Here is a 17,873-nt window from a genome sequence, read left to right as displayed (position 1 = left end):
GGAAGCCCCGCCTCTTCCGAGAGGAGGGGGGCGGGCGATCCTCGCGCGCTGCTGCTGCGCAGGCGCAGGGCGGGGCCTCGCGGCCGACGCGTCTGGAACTGTAGTCCGTTCGGGTTTGCTCTGTGCGTCAGACACTTGTTTTGGGACCGCTGTTCTGGTGCCTGGTGTCAGCTATGGCGGAGGCGATGGATTTGGGCAAAGACCCCAACGGGCCCACTCATTCCTCGACTCTGTTCGTGAGGGAAGATGGCAGTTCCATGTCCTTCTATGTGCGTCCCAGCCCGGCGAAGCGCCGGCTCTCAACGCTCATCCTGCACGGCGGGGGCACCCTGTGTCGGGTGCAGGAGCCCGGGGCCGTCCTGCTGGCGCAGGCCGGGGAGGCGGCGGCTGAGGCCTCGGGCGACTTCATCTCTACGCAGTACATCCTGGACTGCGTGGAGCGCAACGAGAGGCTCGACCTGGAGGCCTACCGGCTGGGCTCGGCGGCCAGCCAGGCCTCCGAGACGAAGCCCGCGGCCCAGGCCGAGGGGGGCGCCGCCGCAGCCGCGCAGCCCGAGCCGCAGCCGCACACGGGGCGCATCGTCTTCACGGACGCGGACGACGTGGCTATACTGACGTACGTGAAGGAAAATGCCCGCTCGCCCAGCTCCGTCACCGGCACCGCCTTGTGGAAGGCGATGGAGAAGAGCGCGCTCACCCAGCACTCGTGGCAGTCCCTGAAGGACCGCTACCTCAAGCACCTGCGGGGCCAGGAGCATAAGTACCTGCTGGGGGACGCCCCAGTGAGCCCCGCCTCCCAGAAACTCAAGCGGAAAGCTGAGCAGGACCCCGAGGCCGCCGACAGTGGGGGTGAGGCCTCTGCCGCGATCGCGGGGCCCGGCTGCACCTGTGCGGGGGGGCGGGGCCCCTTCCCCTTTCGCTCCGGCGTCCGTCGTGGTGTCTCCGGTAGTGTCGCCGGCCCTCCCCCGTCCTCTTTAGACTTCCGGATAAAATTGCACCATTTTCTACTCGCACTTCGATTTATGTCTTTTTTCCGGGAGCTGACGTGGTTTGATATCAAATGGTACAAACAAGCTGTATAGAAGAAATTCCACCTCACCTCACCACCGGCTACCTGGTTTTCTTCCCCAGAGGCAATGTGTTGTTAACCAGCCTGTAGGGTATCTTTCCCAGAGGTTCGTTTCAAAAAAATACTTCACGTTCAGGTAGATTCTGTACAAGCTTTTTTAAAGGCATGCCCGACCAGTTTATTTTCATGGAAGTTTTGGCGTCTGTGCGTATTCACAGAAAGTTCTCGTCAGTTGGAATGCTCTTCTGGTCTCGCTCAAGGGAAGTGCGTTTTTAATGCCGTCGAACTGTATGTTGGGATTCAGGTGTTGTTGGGGATCAGGGCAAAGCTGTTTAAGATGCTTCACTTTGGATGTAATCGGTATAGACAGCTTAAACTGACCCTTTTGTTTAAAGAAACATGCCCCCCCCTCCCCCTTATGTGGCGATTTCATATAACATTTCAAGGTGGGGAGGTAAATCTATTTCTCCTTTCAGGAGAAATAGATGCTTAGTAGGAATTTTGTGTTTGGTAAAAGTGACATTTCAGATTCATTCATTCAACAGATATTTGAGTGCCAGACACTGTTACCCTGCTGGGATATAACAATAAATAAAAGTCCCTGCGGTCATGGAGCTTAACATACTAGCTGGGCAGTAGTAAGTGATATAGAGAAAAATAAAATCAGGGTAATGGCTGGGGAGGAGGTTGTTTTCTACAGGGTAATAAGGGAGAATCACTATATAAGCTGATATTTGAGTAGAGACCCAGGGAAAGCACAAGCCAGGTGGTTATCAGAGGGTGTTTCAGGCAGAGGGAATATTGAGTGCAAGGGCCTGGAGGTGGGAATATGATCGGTGTGCTTAGGAGCAACCAAGACCAGTGTGGTTAGAAAGGAGTAAGCAAGAGGGAGAATTCTAGGAGAGAAAACAAGATTATGTGTCTGGGTGAAGTAAAATCCATAGTGCTTTGCTTTGAAATCCGGTAGGATTGAGACTATGAGCAGGCCATTTGGAACCTTGGGGAATTTAAGCTGGATTTCTCCTACTCTAATGTTTTGAAGATCAGAATTTAATTGTAAAAATTAAAATTCTAAAATGACTAAGAAAATATGGAAGAGGGACACCTGGCTGGCTCAGCCAGTAGTGCACGTGACTCTTGATCTAAGGGTTGTAGGTGTAGGTGTGAGTCCTATGCTGGGTGTAGGATTACTTAAACAATATGGATGACTATGCTTTTTATTTTTCAATTCTATTTATTGATCTTTTTAAAAAAATTGAAGTATGTTTGGCATACAGTATTAGTTTCAAGTATACAACCTAGTGATTCTACATTTTTATACGTTGCAAACTGATCACATTAAGTCTGGTTTCTGTCTGTCTCCATACACGTTAATATGACATTAGTGATCGTGTTCCCTGTACTGCACGTTACATCCCCATGTCCTACTTATTTTATACCTGGAAGTTTGTACCTCTTGATCCCCTTCACCCCTTTTGTTGTCATGTCCTCCATGCCAACCCTCTTCCCTCTCTGTTCTCTTTTCTGTGAGTTTGGGTTTTGTTTTGTTTTGTTCTTTCACTAGCATAATGTCCTCTAGGTCCATCCATGTTGTTGCAAGTGGCAAGATTTTGTTGTTGTTGTTGTTTTTTGGGTGGTGGTAGAGTATTCCAGTGTGTATGTATGCACACCACATCTTTACCCATTTATCTGTCCATGGACACTTGGGTTGTTGCTGTATCTTGATTCTTGTAAATAATACAATAAATAATACTGCAGTGAACATAGGGTTACATATATCTTTTCACATTAGCATTTTCATTTACTTCAGATTGATACTCCAAAGTGGTATTGCTAGATCATATTGTAATTCTATTTTTAATTTTTTGAGGAACTTCCATACTGTTTTCTATAGTGGCTATGCCAATTTACATTCCCACCAACAGTGCACAAGGATTCCTTTTCTCCACATCTTGTTCAATACTTGTTATTTCTTGTCTTTTTGATAAGTCATTCTGACAGGTGTGAGGTCATATTTCATTGTGGTTTTCATTTGTATTTTACTGATGATCAGTGATGCTGAGCCTCTTTTTATGTGCCTGTTGGACATTTGTATGTCTTCTTTGGGAATACATCTATTCACATCATCTGCTTATTTTTAAATTGGAATTTTTTTTGTTGTTATGAGTTTTTTATTCTGTCTGTTAAGATTTGCAAATATTTTCTCCCATTCATTAGGTTACCTTGAATTTATTTTTTAATATGTGCATGGGGATAGTCCTGAAACCAAGATTTAAAAAAAAGTTGCATATATATATGATTATTTGAAATTTAAAACTTCTTATCATAAAAGAGAGTAAAGTGGAAAAATATTCCTAATACATTGGAACAGGCATTAAGTTTCCTTAATGTCCAAAGATCTTGCAGAAGTTAGTAAAAGAAAAACTTGGGAGAACAATGAACAAAAGAAACAGAACAAGAAGTTTCTAGAAAAGGAAATAAATGGCAATAAACAAATGCAGAGTATTGTTATTAAATAAAAGTAAATTAGGCCCTGAATAGAGGCTTGATATAAGCCTCAGACTTCTGACCCATGGAAAATGAAAAAAAACCAAAATATGTGTGGTGATGTTTTTCTGGAAAGTAAATCAGAACAAGGAAATGTACTTTATCAGATTGGCAAAAATTGACCAAATGGGTAATATCTAGAGATACTGGGTAAAATATACATTATGTACATATGTATTGCATAAAATTTGCTTGTTTAACCATTTTTAAATGTTCAGTTTGGTGGCGTTAAGTATATTCACATTGTCATGGAACCATTACCACATCTATCTCCAGATCTTTTTCTTCTTCTAAAATTGAAAAACTACGCATTAAGCACTAACTCCTCTCTGCTCCCTCCCCTAGCCCCTGACAACCACCATTCTCCTTTCTGTCTTTATAAATTTGGTCTCTCTCACTAACTCATGTAAGTGGAGTCATATATTTGTCCTTTTGTGATTGGCTTAGCACAGTGTTTTCAGGGTTCATCTGTGTTGTAGCATGTGTCAGAATTTCCTTCCTTTACAAGGCTGAATGATATTCCACTGTGTGTATGTACCATGTTTTGTTTATGTGGTCACCCACTGATGGACACTTAGGTTGTTACCGTATCTTGGCTGTTACAAATAATGCTGCTGTGAATATAGGTGTACTAATATTATTAATAATGTTTGACATCCTGGTCTCATTTCCCTTGAGTATACAGAAGTGGAATTGCTGGATCATATGGTAGTTCCATGATTAGTGTTTGGAGGGACCACCATAGTATTTTCCAGTTACATGTTTTAGTCCCTGTATGGTTTGTGTAACCATTATCTAAATCAGGATACAGAACAGTTACATTACAAAAAACTTCCTCTTGCTGTCCCTTGGTAGTCAGTTTTTGTTCAATGGAAAAGAGAGCAGAGTTAATTATATGGTGTGTGGTAGATTGTGGCGCACCCTCCAGATCTTTATTCAGCAGCTGGAGAGCTGCTTCGCCCAAAGTCTTGACATCTTAGGTTGGCTAGTATTTAGGGACTAGTCCATGCGGAATTCTGTCGCGGCTCCCTCACCCTAACACAGTCAGTTCTGAAGGGACTTTCTAGTTCCATACTTCCCCATGGTTTCAGCTGAGGCTTTCTTGGAACTCTTTCACAGCTCACCTTCCATCTCTGCCAAAGACTCCTGTTTTCTTCTCAGCAGGGGTTTTCCCTGGAGCGCTCCCTACCAAAGTGTTAATCTCCCTCTCACAGTCTGCTTCCTAAGAATCCAGTTTCTAGCAGTTTTGTTGATTTGCACAATGTATAAATAAAGAGCAAAAAATGAATTATGCTTGAAGGAAAATATCACTGTTTGGATAGTACAGCTCTATAGAAGCAAGAGTAGAAACTTTTGAACATGTATGTCTTATGTTTTCCTTATTCTGGTCAAAAACTGATGTCTTCTAATAGGAAAAAGAGTAGAGGCTCCCTTTTGGCTCAGAGCTCACAGAGCATGCACTATATTTTTGGTTTCTGCAAAAGATTCTAATTCTAATCTGGAACTGTTTTTCTCTTTAATAGAACCACAGAATAAGAGAACTCCAGACTTACCTGAAGAAGAGTATGTAAAGGAGGAGATCAAGGAGAATCAAGAAGCAGTCAAAAAGATGCTTGTAGAAGCCACCCGGGAGTTTGAGGAGATTGTGGTATGTGGACTAGATTTAACTCTTATTTTTTCCACTTCCATTCTTCTTTAAAATTGATTATTGCATTTACTTTTTGTATACCTAAGGCTCTGAAAGGTAAGGTGGGGAGAGGGAGAATGGAAAGTGGGGCTGATCTTGGTTTTAGGCATGTGGCTTTGAGGGAAGGGGGTTTGGATGGCTCAGTCCACCTCAATCTGACTCTTGATTCCAGCCTCAGGTCATGATTCGGTTGTGATATGGATCCCCTTCATCAGACTCTTCACTGGGCGTGGAGCCTGCTTGGAATTCTCTCTCTGTCCTCCTCCCCTGCACATGCGTGCATGTGTGTTCTCTTTCTCTCACAGAAGAAAGGGGCAGGGGGAGAAAAATTGGGGAGAATTATTTTTTCTTACTAAGAAATTTTTTTTAATGTTTATTTTTGAGAGAGAGACAGATTGTGAGTGAGGGACAGGCAGAGAGAGAGGGGGAGAGACAGTATCCCAGGCAGGCTCCAGGCTCTGAGCTGTCAGCACAGAGCCCGACATAGGCCTCAAACTCATGAACTGTGAGATCATGACCTGAGCCCAAATCAGATGCTTAACCAAGTGAGCCACCCAGGCGCCTCTGGGAAGAATTATTTTTAAACAGTAGAAAGCATCCTGTTTTGAAGATTTTGATCTCATTGTAAGGTTTTCAAAGTTAAGACTGTGGCTTTATTTTCTGAAAATACTCTTCTCCTTCTCTGGAAAATAAATGCAGTTTTTAAAGGAGCTTAATTTTTTTAAAAAGCAAATTTAGCTTTCTGTGTACTTAGAGTGGTCTTGGGATTTTTTAACGCCTTCCATATTTGGTCTAGTTTCTGATACTCTGTTGGAATCCCATATTTACTCATCTTTATAGGGAAAGGCAGGAACTATAATGTAGTGAGGAGTAATTGAAAAGAAAGCCTCAGTTATATGTACATACCTTCTCCAAGAAAAAGGATCTTATAAACTAATATTTCTTTATTAATGTAAAGGAAAGTAATCGGGCCTCGTCGTAAAACAGGAAAATAATTTAAAGACCTATAATTGGTGAATGAAGGAATGCACAAGAATTGGCAGAATTTAGTGATGGTTGCCTTTTGAAGTCCGAGTTTTGTTTTATGTTTGGTCTATTTTCCATAAATTTTCAAATGCAAACATGGTCTACATAGGTCTCCTACATGACATGCTTTGTGATGTGCCTAACGTAGTATAGTACAGAGGCCCTAGTATGCTCGTACATCTGTGTGCTTTACGTAGTTGTGTGACGACTTTGGTATGTAAGTGATGAGCAAAAGAGATACAGTTCCTGTCCTTAGGGAGCTTATAATCCGTTAGTGAAGTCAAACTTTCTTTTCCTTTATTTTTTATTATATTTATGTATTTGTTTTTTTAAGTTTATTTATTTTGAGAGAACGAGCATGAGCAGGGGAGGGACAGAGAGAGAAGGGCACAGAGGATCTCAAGTGGGTTCAGAGAGCCCAATGTGAGGCTTCAACTCGGGAGCAGTGAGATATGACTTAAGCCAAATCTGATGCTTAAGTGACTGAGCTACCCAGGTGCCACTCTTTTTTGTTTTTTAAATGTTTTTATTTTTGAGAGAGCATGAGTGTGAGCCAGGGAGGGGCAGATGGGGGTACATAGAGGATCCAGAGTGGGCTCCATCCTGACGCCTTTGGCACTGACAGCAACTAACCGGACACAGGGCTCAAACTCATAGGCCGTGAGCTTAGGACCTGACCCAAGTCGGATGCTCAACCACCTGAGCCACCCAGATGCCCCTGAAGTCAGACTTTTAACAGATGATCTACTGAACACGTGTGTACACATAAACGTGCATGCATTTACACTTATTTTTCATTATTTAGTCTAGCTTCTAATATTCTTTTGGAATACCATAGTCATATGTATACATGTATATACACATGATGTATGTATACATAAACACATGTATCTCCCCCACGTACACACACACACCCACACCCACACTCCTCCTCCCTTAATCCATCATATACATAAATTTATATACACATATGCAACATTAGTAAATATTAGAAGGAACATAGCATATTGGAAGAACTGAAGGAAGTCTAGTGTGATTGGGATGAAAAGGGCAAGGTGGCGGTAATTGGGAGAGACTGGATATAGTAAGAATAAGTGTTTGGGACTTGGCAATTAGAAATTGGTCATATTCATCACTTTCTATAGGTTGACGAGAGCCCTGATTTTGAAATACACATAACGATGTGTGATGATGATCCACCCACACCTGAGGAAGACTCTGAGACACAGCCTGATGAGGATGAGGAAGAAGAAGAAGAAGAAAAAGTTTCTGCACCAGAGGTGGGAGCTGCCATTAAGATCATCAGGCAGTTAATGGAAAAGTTTAACTTGGATCTGTCGACAGTTACACAGGCATTCCTAAAAAATAGTGGTGAGCTAGAGGCTACTTCCTCCTTTTTAGAGTCTGGTCAGAGGGCTGATGGGTATCCTATTTGGTCCCGACAGGATGACTTAGATTTGCAGAAAGATGATGAGGATGCCCGAAATGCATTGGTCAAAAAATTTGGTGCTCAGAATGTAGCTCGGAGGATTGAATTCCGAAAGAAATAATTGGCAAGATAGTGAGAAAAGAAAAAAGATGTGGCAACTGAGGTTAAAATTTTTTGTGTGTGAACATTGAACTTCAGAGGTTGTTATGCTGGAACTGACACTTGTCTTTTGACCAATGCTGCCATCGCTCTGTGAGTCTTAGATTTTGTAGCCAAGCAGAGTTGTGTAGGAGGACAAAAGTAAAAGACATTTGATATATTTAGAGCTGTCCCTGGCAGTATCAATGTGTTTATAAAAGGGAAATCTACACCAGACAGAGATTGATCTTTGTTGTAGTAATCCTTTTCTGAATGGAACCCTTGGTTTCAGGAACTAGTGACAAAGTCCAAGGAGGAAAATAAAGAGCCTCTGTCATTTGGCAGAAACTCCTTTAGATTGTGATAGATTCCAAATCAAGAATCTAGAAATACGGAAAGATTTAATCACAAGGCCTTGAATTTGGACCATCCTAAACCCTTGCATCACCTAGTGAGCGCTAATTTCTAGACTGCTTTGAACACCCCATATTCCCTTTGCTAACGTAATATTTGGGGACCCTGCTCCTTGGCTGTTGCTCTTGTTTTCTTCCAGTCTTTGTCAGTCATATTTGTAGCACGTGTTTCTTTACCTACCACCCAGTTTTGTTTAAAACGCACACAAAACCCTAGGGTCTTAAGAACAGTCTTATTCAGTTATCAGTAACATGTTTTTATTTATTGAAGACAATTTTGTGCTAAAGATTGTGTTAGATTTATATATTAGTGGATTGATTCCTCTTTGTTGTGTTACTTCGTTGTTGAAAATAAAAAGAACTTTGAATCTCCAAGTGTTTTCTTTGATTGTATTCATGAAACCTTTTCGATATAAAAACCATAAAGGAACTGACATTTCTTGGCTCTTAATTAGGTCCATAATGAACAAATGGTTCCATATTAGAACTAGTAGGCCACTAGAAGGATGCTAGATTCTCTGGATGGAGCAGAGAGAAGATCTGAGTCATGGACTGTGAGGGATGGGAGAACACCATGAGCTGCTGAAAGCCGAAGGGTGAGAAGCCAACCAGGAACCATCAGGTGTGTAACAGAAGGTGTCTGTGCCCTCCCTCTGTCCCATTCCGGCACATGCCCCAAATAGGGGACCTACTGCAAGCACTGGCTTGAGGCTTTCCCTCTCTTTGGGGTGCTGTGGCATTCATGCTGCTGGGAGTGGCTTTGGCTGATGGTGGATGAGAATTAGAGGGTGCATATCCAGCTTCCTTGCCATCCAGAGAAATGACACAACTGAATATTTGAGAAGCACGTCTTTAGTGGGATAATGGTTTCCATGCCATCTTGTAAAGGTCCCCAGTGGAAACCAGCATAGATGCGCACAGTGGTAGTTGCTCATGAATGCACTCTGCATAGGCTTCCTACGATTGCTTCACATCTGCATTTCCCTAATAAATGCATTTCAGAATCATCAGTTACACACAAATTCTTAGAGTCTGCTTCTGGGGGGAATGCATTCTAAATCAAAATGCTTTATTTTGCCCTTCTCTTTAGTATGTTGAAAGGATAACTGTTCCCGGGAGTACCTAGCTCACTCCAGGAGTGATTTTTAAGTGGATATTGGGAAGGGTTAGGTGGTAGGCATTTGTTTAAAATGTGTTATTCAATTAGATATGAGTCTAGGGTGGTTGAAAATACTTTATATGTGAAATGGAGATGTCATTTAGGATGTTTATACCTTAGTAAAGTTCCTACAACTCTACCAGGCTGGAAATTTCAATTTCATCAAAGAATGTGCAAAAGGATCCGAATCATCATATCTAGACTCCCAAAAGATATTTAAAGCACTCATTATAAACCATTAACTTCCAAATATCTGTTTTTGTTATTTCTCTGGCATTTCATTTTTTAGGCTGGGAGATAATATGTGGGGAAACAAATTGTCAGAAGTATTTTGGGGAGCACAAATCTAAGCAAGGAAAATGAGTTGGATCTTAATGGTTAATGGCATCAAGCTATGGCTGCATCTGCTCCATAGACCAGCTGTGCAAGTCCTAAAGTTAGGATACCTCTCCTTTAAGCTGCCAGATTCTTACTCGTTGGGTTTTCTTTTCTTGATTTCATGAGGCTTGTGCTCTGGGAAACATAATTTCTTACTCATTTTAGCTCTTGAATTATGGACCTTCCTCCCTATTTTCCACTAACCCCACAATTCAGCTTTTGAAATCTCTAGACCTTAAGTAACTTGTACACCTTCATTAGTAGCAGAAACATTTCTGTTTCCTCTTCGCAAACTGCAGCAGTGGGCTATGCTCCTGGTATTCAGTTTTCCTTTGTTCCCTATCCCTTTAAAGCAGGTACAGTTACATTTTAAAAGTTTTAAGCTGTTGCTGGAATTATTGAGATTTTCTCTTCTTTTTGGTTTAATGCTCGTCTCTGGATCATATGCCCTCTTTGTCTATATGTGAAAGTTGTATTTAATTGCTTATAACATAAAACTTAACCTGAAGGACTTGAAACAAGAAGGGAAACCAGGGGATTTGTATCTTGTATGTATGAGAAGTAAGTCCGGAGGTAGGTAGCTTCAGGGTTCTTTATTTTTCTACTCTGCTGTCCCTAGCTTGTCTTGTAGGCTGTTTCTTTCATGCCCAAAAGTTGGGTGCAACTTTCTTGGAAGACCCTAGGTTTCTCATTGGCCAGTATTTTCACACATGCCCCTTTGTAACTCTTCCTAAATGAAATTGACTGGATTAACTTAAATCAATCAAGGTGTATTCTACTTGGGCTACAGATTGTGTTACCTTCCCTGGTAATGTGGCATGAAAGGGAAGCTGAATACCCAAATAAAAGTCTGCTAAAAACTTTGTACAAATTCTAGTCACCTTCTCTAGGAACAAGTGGAATGTTATCACTGTTTATCATTAGCCTGGACCTAACCTTTTGAGTTTGTTCAAACAATGCAAATTGATAAAACTCAAAGATGTTTCTGTAGCACCAAGGTAAACCCACACACAGCTTCAAACACCAAAATCTACTTTGAGATGTGTTATCATTTCAGAAGAAGAGAGGAGACTGAAAACGAAAATGGTTATCCCAGTTTTAGATTAACATATTAGACTAAGTGGTTGTATGGTGTTGCTACTGTATTTTCATTGTGATTTTTTTGTAATGTTTTAAAATAGTCAAAGGAAAAAAATACAAATGAAGAATACTCAGTAGTGTGGATTTAACCTGATTGATTTAATCATTCTCTTATTTGTAAATACTGGGATAGTTTCTAGTTTCCATTTGAAACCCTCTGAGCATAGAGGAAAAACTCACTTGTATGAATTCACATCATCAGGAAATATACTATCCTTTCATTTTCTGCGTGACAAACTAATTTCAGGTTTGCTTTCCCACCTTGCTAGGAGGAAAAGGAGTGCTGATGTGTCAGCGGGTAGATGTGTTCTTGCTTGGGAATGGTTACAGTTCATGCATATTCTGGATTGGTGGACATGGTGATTAGAGAGGAGGTCATTTTGTCAATAAAATGCTTTTGTTCAGAAGGATTCAGCAGACCTGTCTACTGGCCTGTGGTGCTTCCAGAGGCTGTATGGAACTTAGAAACCATCCTTTATTCAGTGAAGTGAGTACAGAAGATAACCACTGCCCTTTGGGTTTCCAAGCAGTTTCTCCTTCCTATTGCATTAATCTTGTCCCAAACAGGATGACCTCATTATCCACAGTCCTTTACATTGGACTGATTGTGCATCAAAAGAAGAGAGGCCTGGACCAGGTTCTGAGAATAACTTCTTCTTTCTCTGGAATTCAGGCCCTGGTGAGCTTTGTAGCATATGGAACACAGCCTGAAAATCATCTTCACTGAAGCACAGTTGGGATCTGGAGGGTCCTTTTTGTTCAGGCCAGGACTTGGTAAAGGTACTTGTTCCTGAAAATCTGTGGATAACGGTAGTTGACGTAGAGGCTTGAGGTTTCTGCACATTCCTGGTGAGTTGACTAAGGGAATCAGATGGTTCTCCAGTTGACTATTCTGCAGATGTGTGTCTCAGTGTGTCCCTTCTCAAGGATCCCATTTTATAACCAGAGCCTGGCAGATCTCATCCCACCACTGCATATGTCCACCTGTGCCAGATCCTGCAGCTGATGGTTTTGGGGCTCAGAAAGAGGCTGAGAGTCCTTCAACTGCAGGACTCCTGTGTCATTCTGTTCTTTGTGGTTCTGGCTCTTTTCTGGTTTTGGGGGCCAGAAAGGAGTCTGAGTGTTCAAGACTCCCAGAGTCAATGGTATTGGCAGGTAATTTCTAAGAGTCTGAGTAGAGAGAGATTTCTCTGCACAGTCATGTGGGCTGTACCATCATGACTCTTGGTCTTTTGCTCACACAAGGGACAGAGGACTCCTGGGATGGGAGAGGAGCAGGGAGCAATGTTTGGCTCCTGCTGAAAAAACTGGAGGAAGCAAAATGATGAGACCTGTCTGGGGGAGCTGGCAGATCAATTTCGTGGTGCTGGGCTGTCAGATGTGTCTTTCATTTGGGCAGTCTGCCAAGGAATTAATGGACTCACTTCTCTGCCCTGGGTATAGAGATCTTTTGTTCTGAAACCACATCTTTGTGAAGGAAAAGGAGACCATGTCATAAGACAAGTGATTCTGGGCTCTGTTTCTCATACTGCATAAAGCAAAGGGACTATTAATACAGGCCCCATTATCAGGATGGTGTGTGTGTGTGTGTGTGTGTGTGTGTGTGTGTGTGTTTCATATGAAATAGAACTGTTGTATGTATGTGTCATTACTCTGATTCATGTGTTTAGCATGTGTATGTATGTAGATATGCATATACATGTCCAACTCAAAGTGAGGTCCTAACATTGCAGTCAACTATAGATGGATTGAAGCTGGTTGAAAAGGCCTTTGCTCTAGATTCTTCCCTTTAATTTCAATAGTGGATCAGCAAATACGTTTTCTTGACCGGGTTGACATTTATCTCTTTGCCAACATGTGTATAAGAATCCCAATCTTACATACATGTATATAAATCTGACCAAGGATTAATGAACACAAGGCTTTTGAGGGTTTCTGTGCTGAAAAAACTATGTGCTTCCTAGTCATGAGCATTTAACATCCACTAAACCACTGTCCTCATAACTTTAGAAGCTACCAGGAGAGTGATTTTGTTCTCCCAACCAGAGGACATTTAACTAAGTCTGTAGATTTTTTTGGCTGTCACAAATTGGGAGATGGGAGGTGAGCAGGGTATGTAGTTGGTAGAGGCCAGGAATCCTTAAAAATACCGATTAGACACAGGACAACCTCAAAGGAAAGGAATTATCTGGACCAAAATGACCAAACAGTGTCAGGCTGTAGAAAATCTGACAGGGAGTTCCCAAAATAGGTATTAACTTTCACATTTCCCCCTATTTTTGCTGCTGGTTGTTCCAAATAGATAGAGAATTCTTCATTTTGCAGGAATCTGGCTTGCAGTGCTAGATGTTTACCAACCCATACTTTTGCCTTTGATGATTGGGATGAGATAGGTCAGAATTTTTCTGCAGCCCATCAGGGGGAAGTAAAACATCTCTTACAGAGAGAACATATTTGGTCCTGAATGCCTGTTATTTTAGCCAGTTTTTTCCTGGTTGTAATGTCAGGGAATTGGTTCCTCTCAAAAGCTTGAAGTAGGATGTGTGATTGAGATCTTGTGATGGATGTCCAATTTTGTCTGGCTGCTTTCGGTAAGTATGCTAAAGGAGAACATGGGAACAGAGGGTGTCTTTTAGGACAGCTCTCATATTTGAACTGAAAACTTAAACCTAGGAAGGTAATGCTGACACTCCCCCCTGAATCTCTGAGGGTGACAGAACAGGATGCCACCCTGCAGTAAGACAACAGGCCCAGAGCCTTGGTGTGCTAAGAACCTGCCTGTCTCAGCCAGCTGTGGAACCATGCTTTTGTTCTGACTCCAGGGTGTCCAGAGCAAGGTGTAAGTACCTCCTAAGATGATTTTTTTTTTTTTGGCGAGAATATGGGCACAACATGCAGAGCCGTTTCCACTTTCTCTGGGACCCACTGAAGAAATGCATTTGGACCAGTGGTTTCTTGCCTTGAATCCAAGGCTGATGCTGGTTTGGTCCCTGGGTTTCATCTTTTCCTCAGGAGCATCCAAATTCCAGTTGTCTTTGGATCTGAGGTTTCTAAACCAAATCTGAGTGGGAGATGTTGAAGTCATGTAACTCAATCTGTGTTGTTCCAAATATCAAGGTAATTAAATGAAATTGATTTGATCAACTGCCATTGGGATAATATCTGTAGGAAAAAAAGTGATGTATTATCTTAGGAGTTATATTACTATTAACATACCAATCAAGACAGCATTTCTTTTATGCTCATCCTCTTGGTTTCCAAGTAAAAGTTCCTGATTTAAGAGCTACTGTCTGTTCTATCAATATATTTCTTTGTCTCCGTTTCCCTCCTCCCACCTCTCTCTTAAAAGGTCTTCTATGTGTGAATATCTTCTTGATCCCTATCATCTCTTCATAAGAAGTACTATTTTAGGGGCGCCTGGGTGGCTCAGTCAGTTAAGTGTCCAACTTTGGCTCAGGTCACGATCTCGTGGTTCGTGGGTTTGAGGCCTCGCGCCAGGCTCTGTGGCTGAACGCTTGCTCAGATCCTGGAGCCTACTTCAGATTCTGTGTCTCCTTCTCTCTGCTACTCCTTGCTCACGCTCTGTTTCACCCTCTCTCTCTCAAAAATAAATAAAAATGTAAAAAAAGAAAAGTAAAGTACCATTTTATTATATATAATACATATGGAAGAAATACCATCTTCTTATATATACTACATGTGGAATTGACTGTGAAAATGATTTCTTTAAATGGGGAGTAAATTAGCCATGGTCAGGAGCTGTACTAACATTCATCCACATTCCCTCTTATTCCATAATCAGCAATAGGTAAGGAGATTCCTAAGACACAGTACATCTCGCTGTGAAACTCTTGTCACTAATATAACCGATAGGACTCTTTACTGTTTCCTCATTAACTGGAGTCAGATTTGCAGTGTACTTTCTATATATTTGTTTTATTTTTGATAATTTGTGATAGGAGTTAGGGTGTTAATGACAACCAATATTTAACAAACCACTCTTTTATCCAGGCATTGTGCAAAAAGGTTATCTATTCTCTAAATTAATCAGAATATTTGCAGGTAAGCCTTAAGCACATCACAAGATAGTCTCATAGTGCTTTTATTACTGAGATTTGAATAAGCTGCCTGTCTCTTCACACCCAGAACTCCTGCATAAAGAATAAAAACTTTCTCTCCAGCATCCCCTCAGACTGAGGACCTTCTAGCCAGTGGCTTATTGGAGGCTCTAAATAGACACAAAAATAGGAATTCATTATTTTACTCTAAAAGCACATTTTCTTGATCTTCATTATTTTAAATGCTGTTTCACTGGTATAATTGTTTACAGCTATCAAAGAAATCTAACTTGGTTTCATTTCTATATCAGCACCATTCAAATAATATGGGATTTTACTTCGTATATTTAAAAAAAATTTTTATTAATTTTTTTTAGTTTATTTTGAGAGAGAGAGAGCACAAGCTGGAGAGGGGCAGAGAGTAGGAGAGACAGAATCCCAAGTGCAGACTCCAATGTGGGGCTCAAACTCACATACTTTGAGATCATAACCTGAGCTGAGATGAAGAGTCAGATGCTTAACCGACTCTACCACCCCGGCGCACCATTCATTGTTTAATTTTGATAGAGAGAGTATGAACTGGGGAGGGACAGAGACAGAGGGAGACACAGAACCTGAAGACAGGCTCCAGGCTCTGAGCTAGCTGTCAGCAGAGAGCCCAACGTGAGGCTTGAACCCACGAACCGTGAGATCATGATCTGAGCCGAAGCCGGAGGGTTAACCGACTGAGCCACCCAGGTACCCCAAGATTTTTTTAACCTTTAATCTCTACACCTGGTATAGGTCTTGAGCTCACAACCCTGAAATAGTTACATATTTTAGTGACTGAGCCAGCCAGGTGCCCCAGTATATACCAATACTTAATTATACCATATTATTATAGTGTTCTAATTTCCTAAATTGTGTACATCTCAAAAATTGATGTATCTACCATTGGGAGACCCTGAGCCAGTATTTTCTCCTTCTGTCAGTGAATATACCCAATCAGTATTTACACAATTGGTGAAAGATATAAACACAGTTCTTGTTTTTAATATATAGCAATAAAAATCTGAGCAACACACCTGACATATAAGAATTGGCTGAAAGTCCTGATCCCAGCATTTCTCTCTACCTTGAATATGACATCATGAAATAGAAACCTAATGCTTACCTGAATTTTATACTCTGAAAGGCCAGTTTCCTTGGCCCATTGTTTTCTGGTAGCTTTACCAGGGCGAAGGTTTTGTTGAAACCATGCTTGGAGGATATCCTTTTGACTCTGGTTGTAAACAGTCCTGCCTTGCTAGGTTTCTTTTTGTAGTATGCCTGACCAAGAGAAAACAGGAAGAGGAGTATGAAGGATAGGTTTATGGATTAAAAACTCTGTGTGAATATTTTTTTCTGCTGAAAGCCTGTAGGTTCAACAATGATTTTATGTTTTTGCTTTAGGGTTACAGCTAAAGTCGTTAAATTGGAGAACTGTGAGTTGAATATATATGTATAATAGAAAAGATGACAATCTGTGATCTGAGTTATCAAAGGAAAAAGTTACTGAAAATCCAGAAACTTAAATGCAAAGAACATAGGAAGCAGTAGGAGCTAAGAAAATTAATGGAGATAAACAAGTCAAGCCTTAAAAAATTAAGGTAAATAAAATACACAGTGGGGCGCCTGGGTGGCTCAGTTGGTTAAGCTTCTGACTTTTGTAAAATTTGTTTTTCTTCTTTTAAAGTTTATTCATTTTTGAGAGAACATGAGCACCCAGGGGAGAGGCAGAGTGCCGGAGTCCCAGCAGGTCCAGGGTTCCCTGAAGGGGGGACAGTGTCGGCAAAAGGGAGTGAGAGCCTCAAGTTTCTTTCTGATCGCCAGGCAGGCATCTCTGCACGGACTGAGAGTCAGCTTTGTATATCGTTAAAATGTATGGGCACAGCATAGAAGTGGCATTTGCCTTAGACAACGATTTCTGATGACAAGACAAGGTTTGTAGCATAGTACAGGCAAGTTAGTTCTTTGGAGCAGGGGTCAATAGCCTCTTTTCTTGAGGGGAAGAAAAACCGGTTTTTCAGGAAATGCAATATTTGCTCCCATAATCAGAAAAGAAGAAATTCCTATAAAAAGTTTCTTCACAAGGTGCAATCAGCCTATATTTAGGGCCAAAATAAGGGAACAAGTCACTCCTGATATCAGTCAACAAGGTGCCTTTGGGGGGTCGGTGCTCAGGCAAAAATAATTGAGTAGGGGGTAGATATTGGTCACCATCTGATGGCAGGAGGCTGTGCAAACCTGCCTTAACCTCACTAGGAGTATTCTCAACTTAGTTCATGAATGGCTCCCAACAGCAGAGAGTGAGGGAAAGAGAGAATCCCAAGCAGGTGTTACATTGACAGTATGGTGCCCAACTTGGGGCTTGAACTCCTGAGCTGTGAGATCATGATCTGAGCTGAAATCAAGAGTCAGACTGTAAGGTTAAATCAGTGGAGTGAGAAAGTCACACAAGAGAGAGAGCGGGAAAAGAGATCAGAGCACCCTTTATTAAAGAGCTCTCCGGCAAGGTTCTGTGGCTTGGAGGGAATGAGCCAGGGACGTTGCAGAGATGATGCAGAAGACTGAGATCAGAAATAAATGTAAAGGCCTTTATTGGGAGCGCTCTCGGGTGAGGTTCCCTGGTCTGGACAGCATGGGCCAGGGAAGTCACACCAGGAGGACAAAGAGCAGGGGCACTTATATAGGGCACTAGTTACGGAGCCTAGGGCAGATGACGTGTTTTCCCGGAAGCCAGCAGGGGTGGAAGTTTCCAAAATGGTGGTCCATTGGCCATCTTGGTTTTGTTCAGAGGGATGGTCTGTT

The 17,873-nt window shown here is 41.7% G+C and overlaps 2 protein-coding genes across 2 annotated transcripts in view; one reads left to right on the top strand and one right to left on the bottom strand.

Moving 5' to 3' along the window:
- Positions 1 to 20: 20 nt before the first annotated feature.
- Positions 21 to 8,684, top strand: TERF2IP (TERF2 interacting protein). Its single transcript, XM_029924483.1, has 3 exons — positions 21 to 849; positions 5,140 to 5,264; positions 7,475 to 8,684. The coding sequence occupies exons 1-3, from the start codon at positions 174 to 176 to the stop codon at positions 7,877 to 7,879; spliced, it is 1,206 nt and encodes a 401-aa protein (XP_029780343.1). The 5' UTR covers positions 21 to 173; the 3' UTR covers positions 7,880 to 8,684.
- Positions 8,685 to 11,563: 2,879 nt separating this feature from the next.
- DUXB (double homeobox B) overlaps positions 11,564 to 17,873 on the bottom strand; it is a 6,703-nt gene continuing 393 nt past the window's right edge. The window contains 7 exon segments of the mRNA XM_029924219.1: positions 11,564 to 11,784; positions 11,955 to 12,116; positions 12,411 to 12,457; positions 13,439 to 13,586; positions 13,946 to 14,026; positions 14,029 to 14,047; positions 16,198 to 16,352. Coding sequence (XP_029780079.1) covers positions 11,564 to 11,784; positions 11,955 to 12,116; positions 12,411 to 12,457; positions 13,439 to 13,586; positions 13,946 to 14,026; positions 14,029 to 14,047; positions 16,198 to 16,352 — 833 coding nt within the window.

This window comes from Suricata suricatta, chromosome 16 (assembly GCF_006229205.1).
Source record: "Suricata suricatta isolate VVHF042 chromosome 16, meerkat_22Aug2017_6uvM2_HiC, whole genome shotgun sequence".
Classification (NCBI taxonomy): Eukaryota; Metazoa; Chordata; class Mammalia; order Carnivora; family Herpestidae; genus Suricata; species Suricata suricatta.
Note: the sequence above shows the minus strand (reverse complement) of the source record. Positions and strands in the feature narration are given on the sequence as shown.

Bases quoted from the DNA above. Each gene is read 5' to 3' on its own strand.
- TERF2IP (XM_029924483.1), top strand. From the start codon at position 174: ATGGCGGAGGCGATGGATTTGGGCAAAGACCCCAACGGGCCCACTCAT. The intron at 850-5,139 runs GTGAGGCCTCTG...TCTCTTTAATAG, and splicing joins CGAGGCCGCCGACAGTGGGG to AACCACAGAATAAGAGAACT. The intron at 5,265-7,474 runs GTATGTGGACTA...CACTTTCTATAG, and splicing joins GGGAGTTTGAGGAGATTGTG to GTTGACGAGAGCCCTGATTT.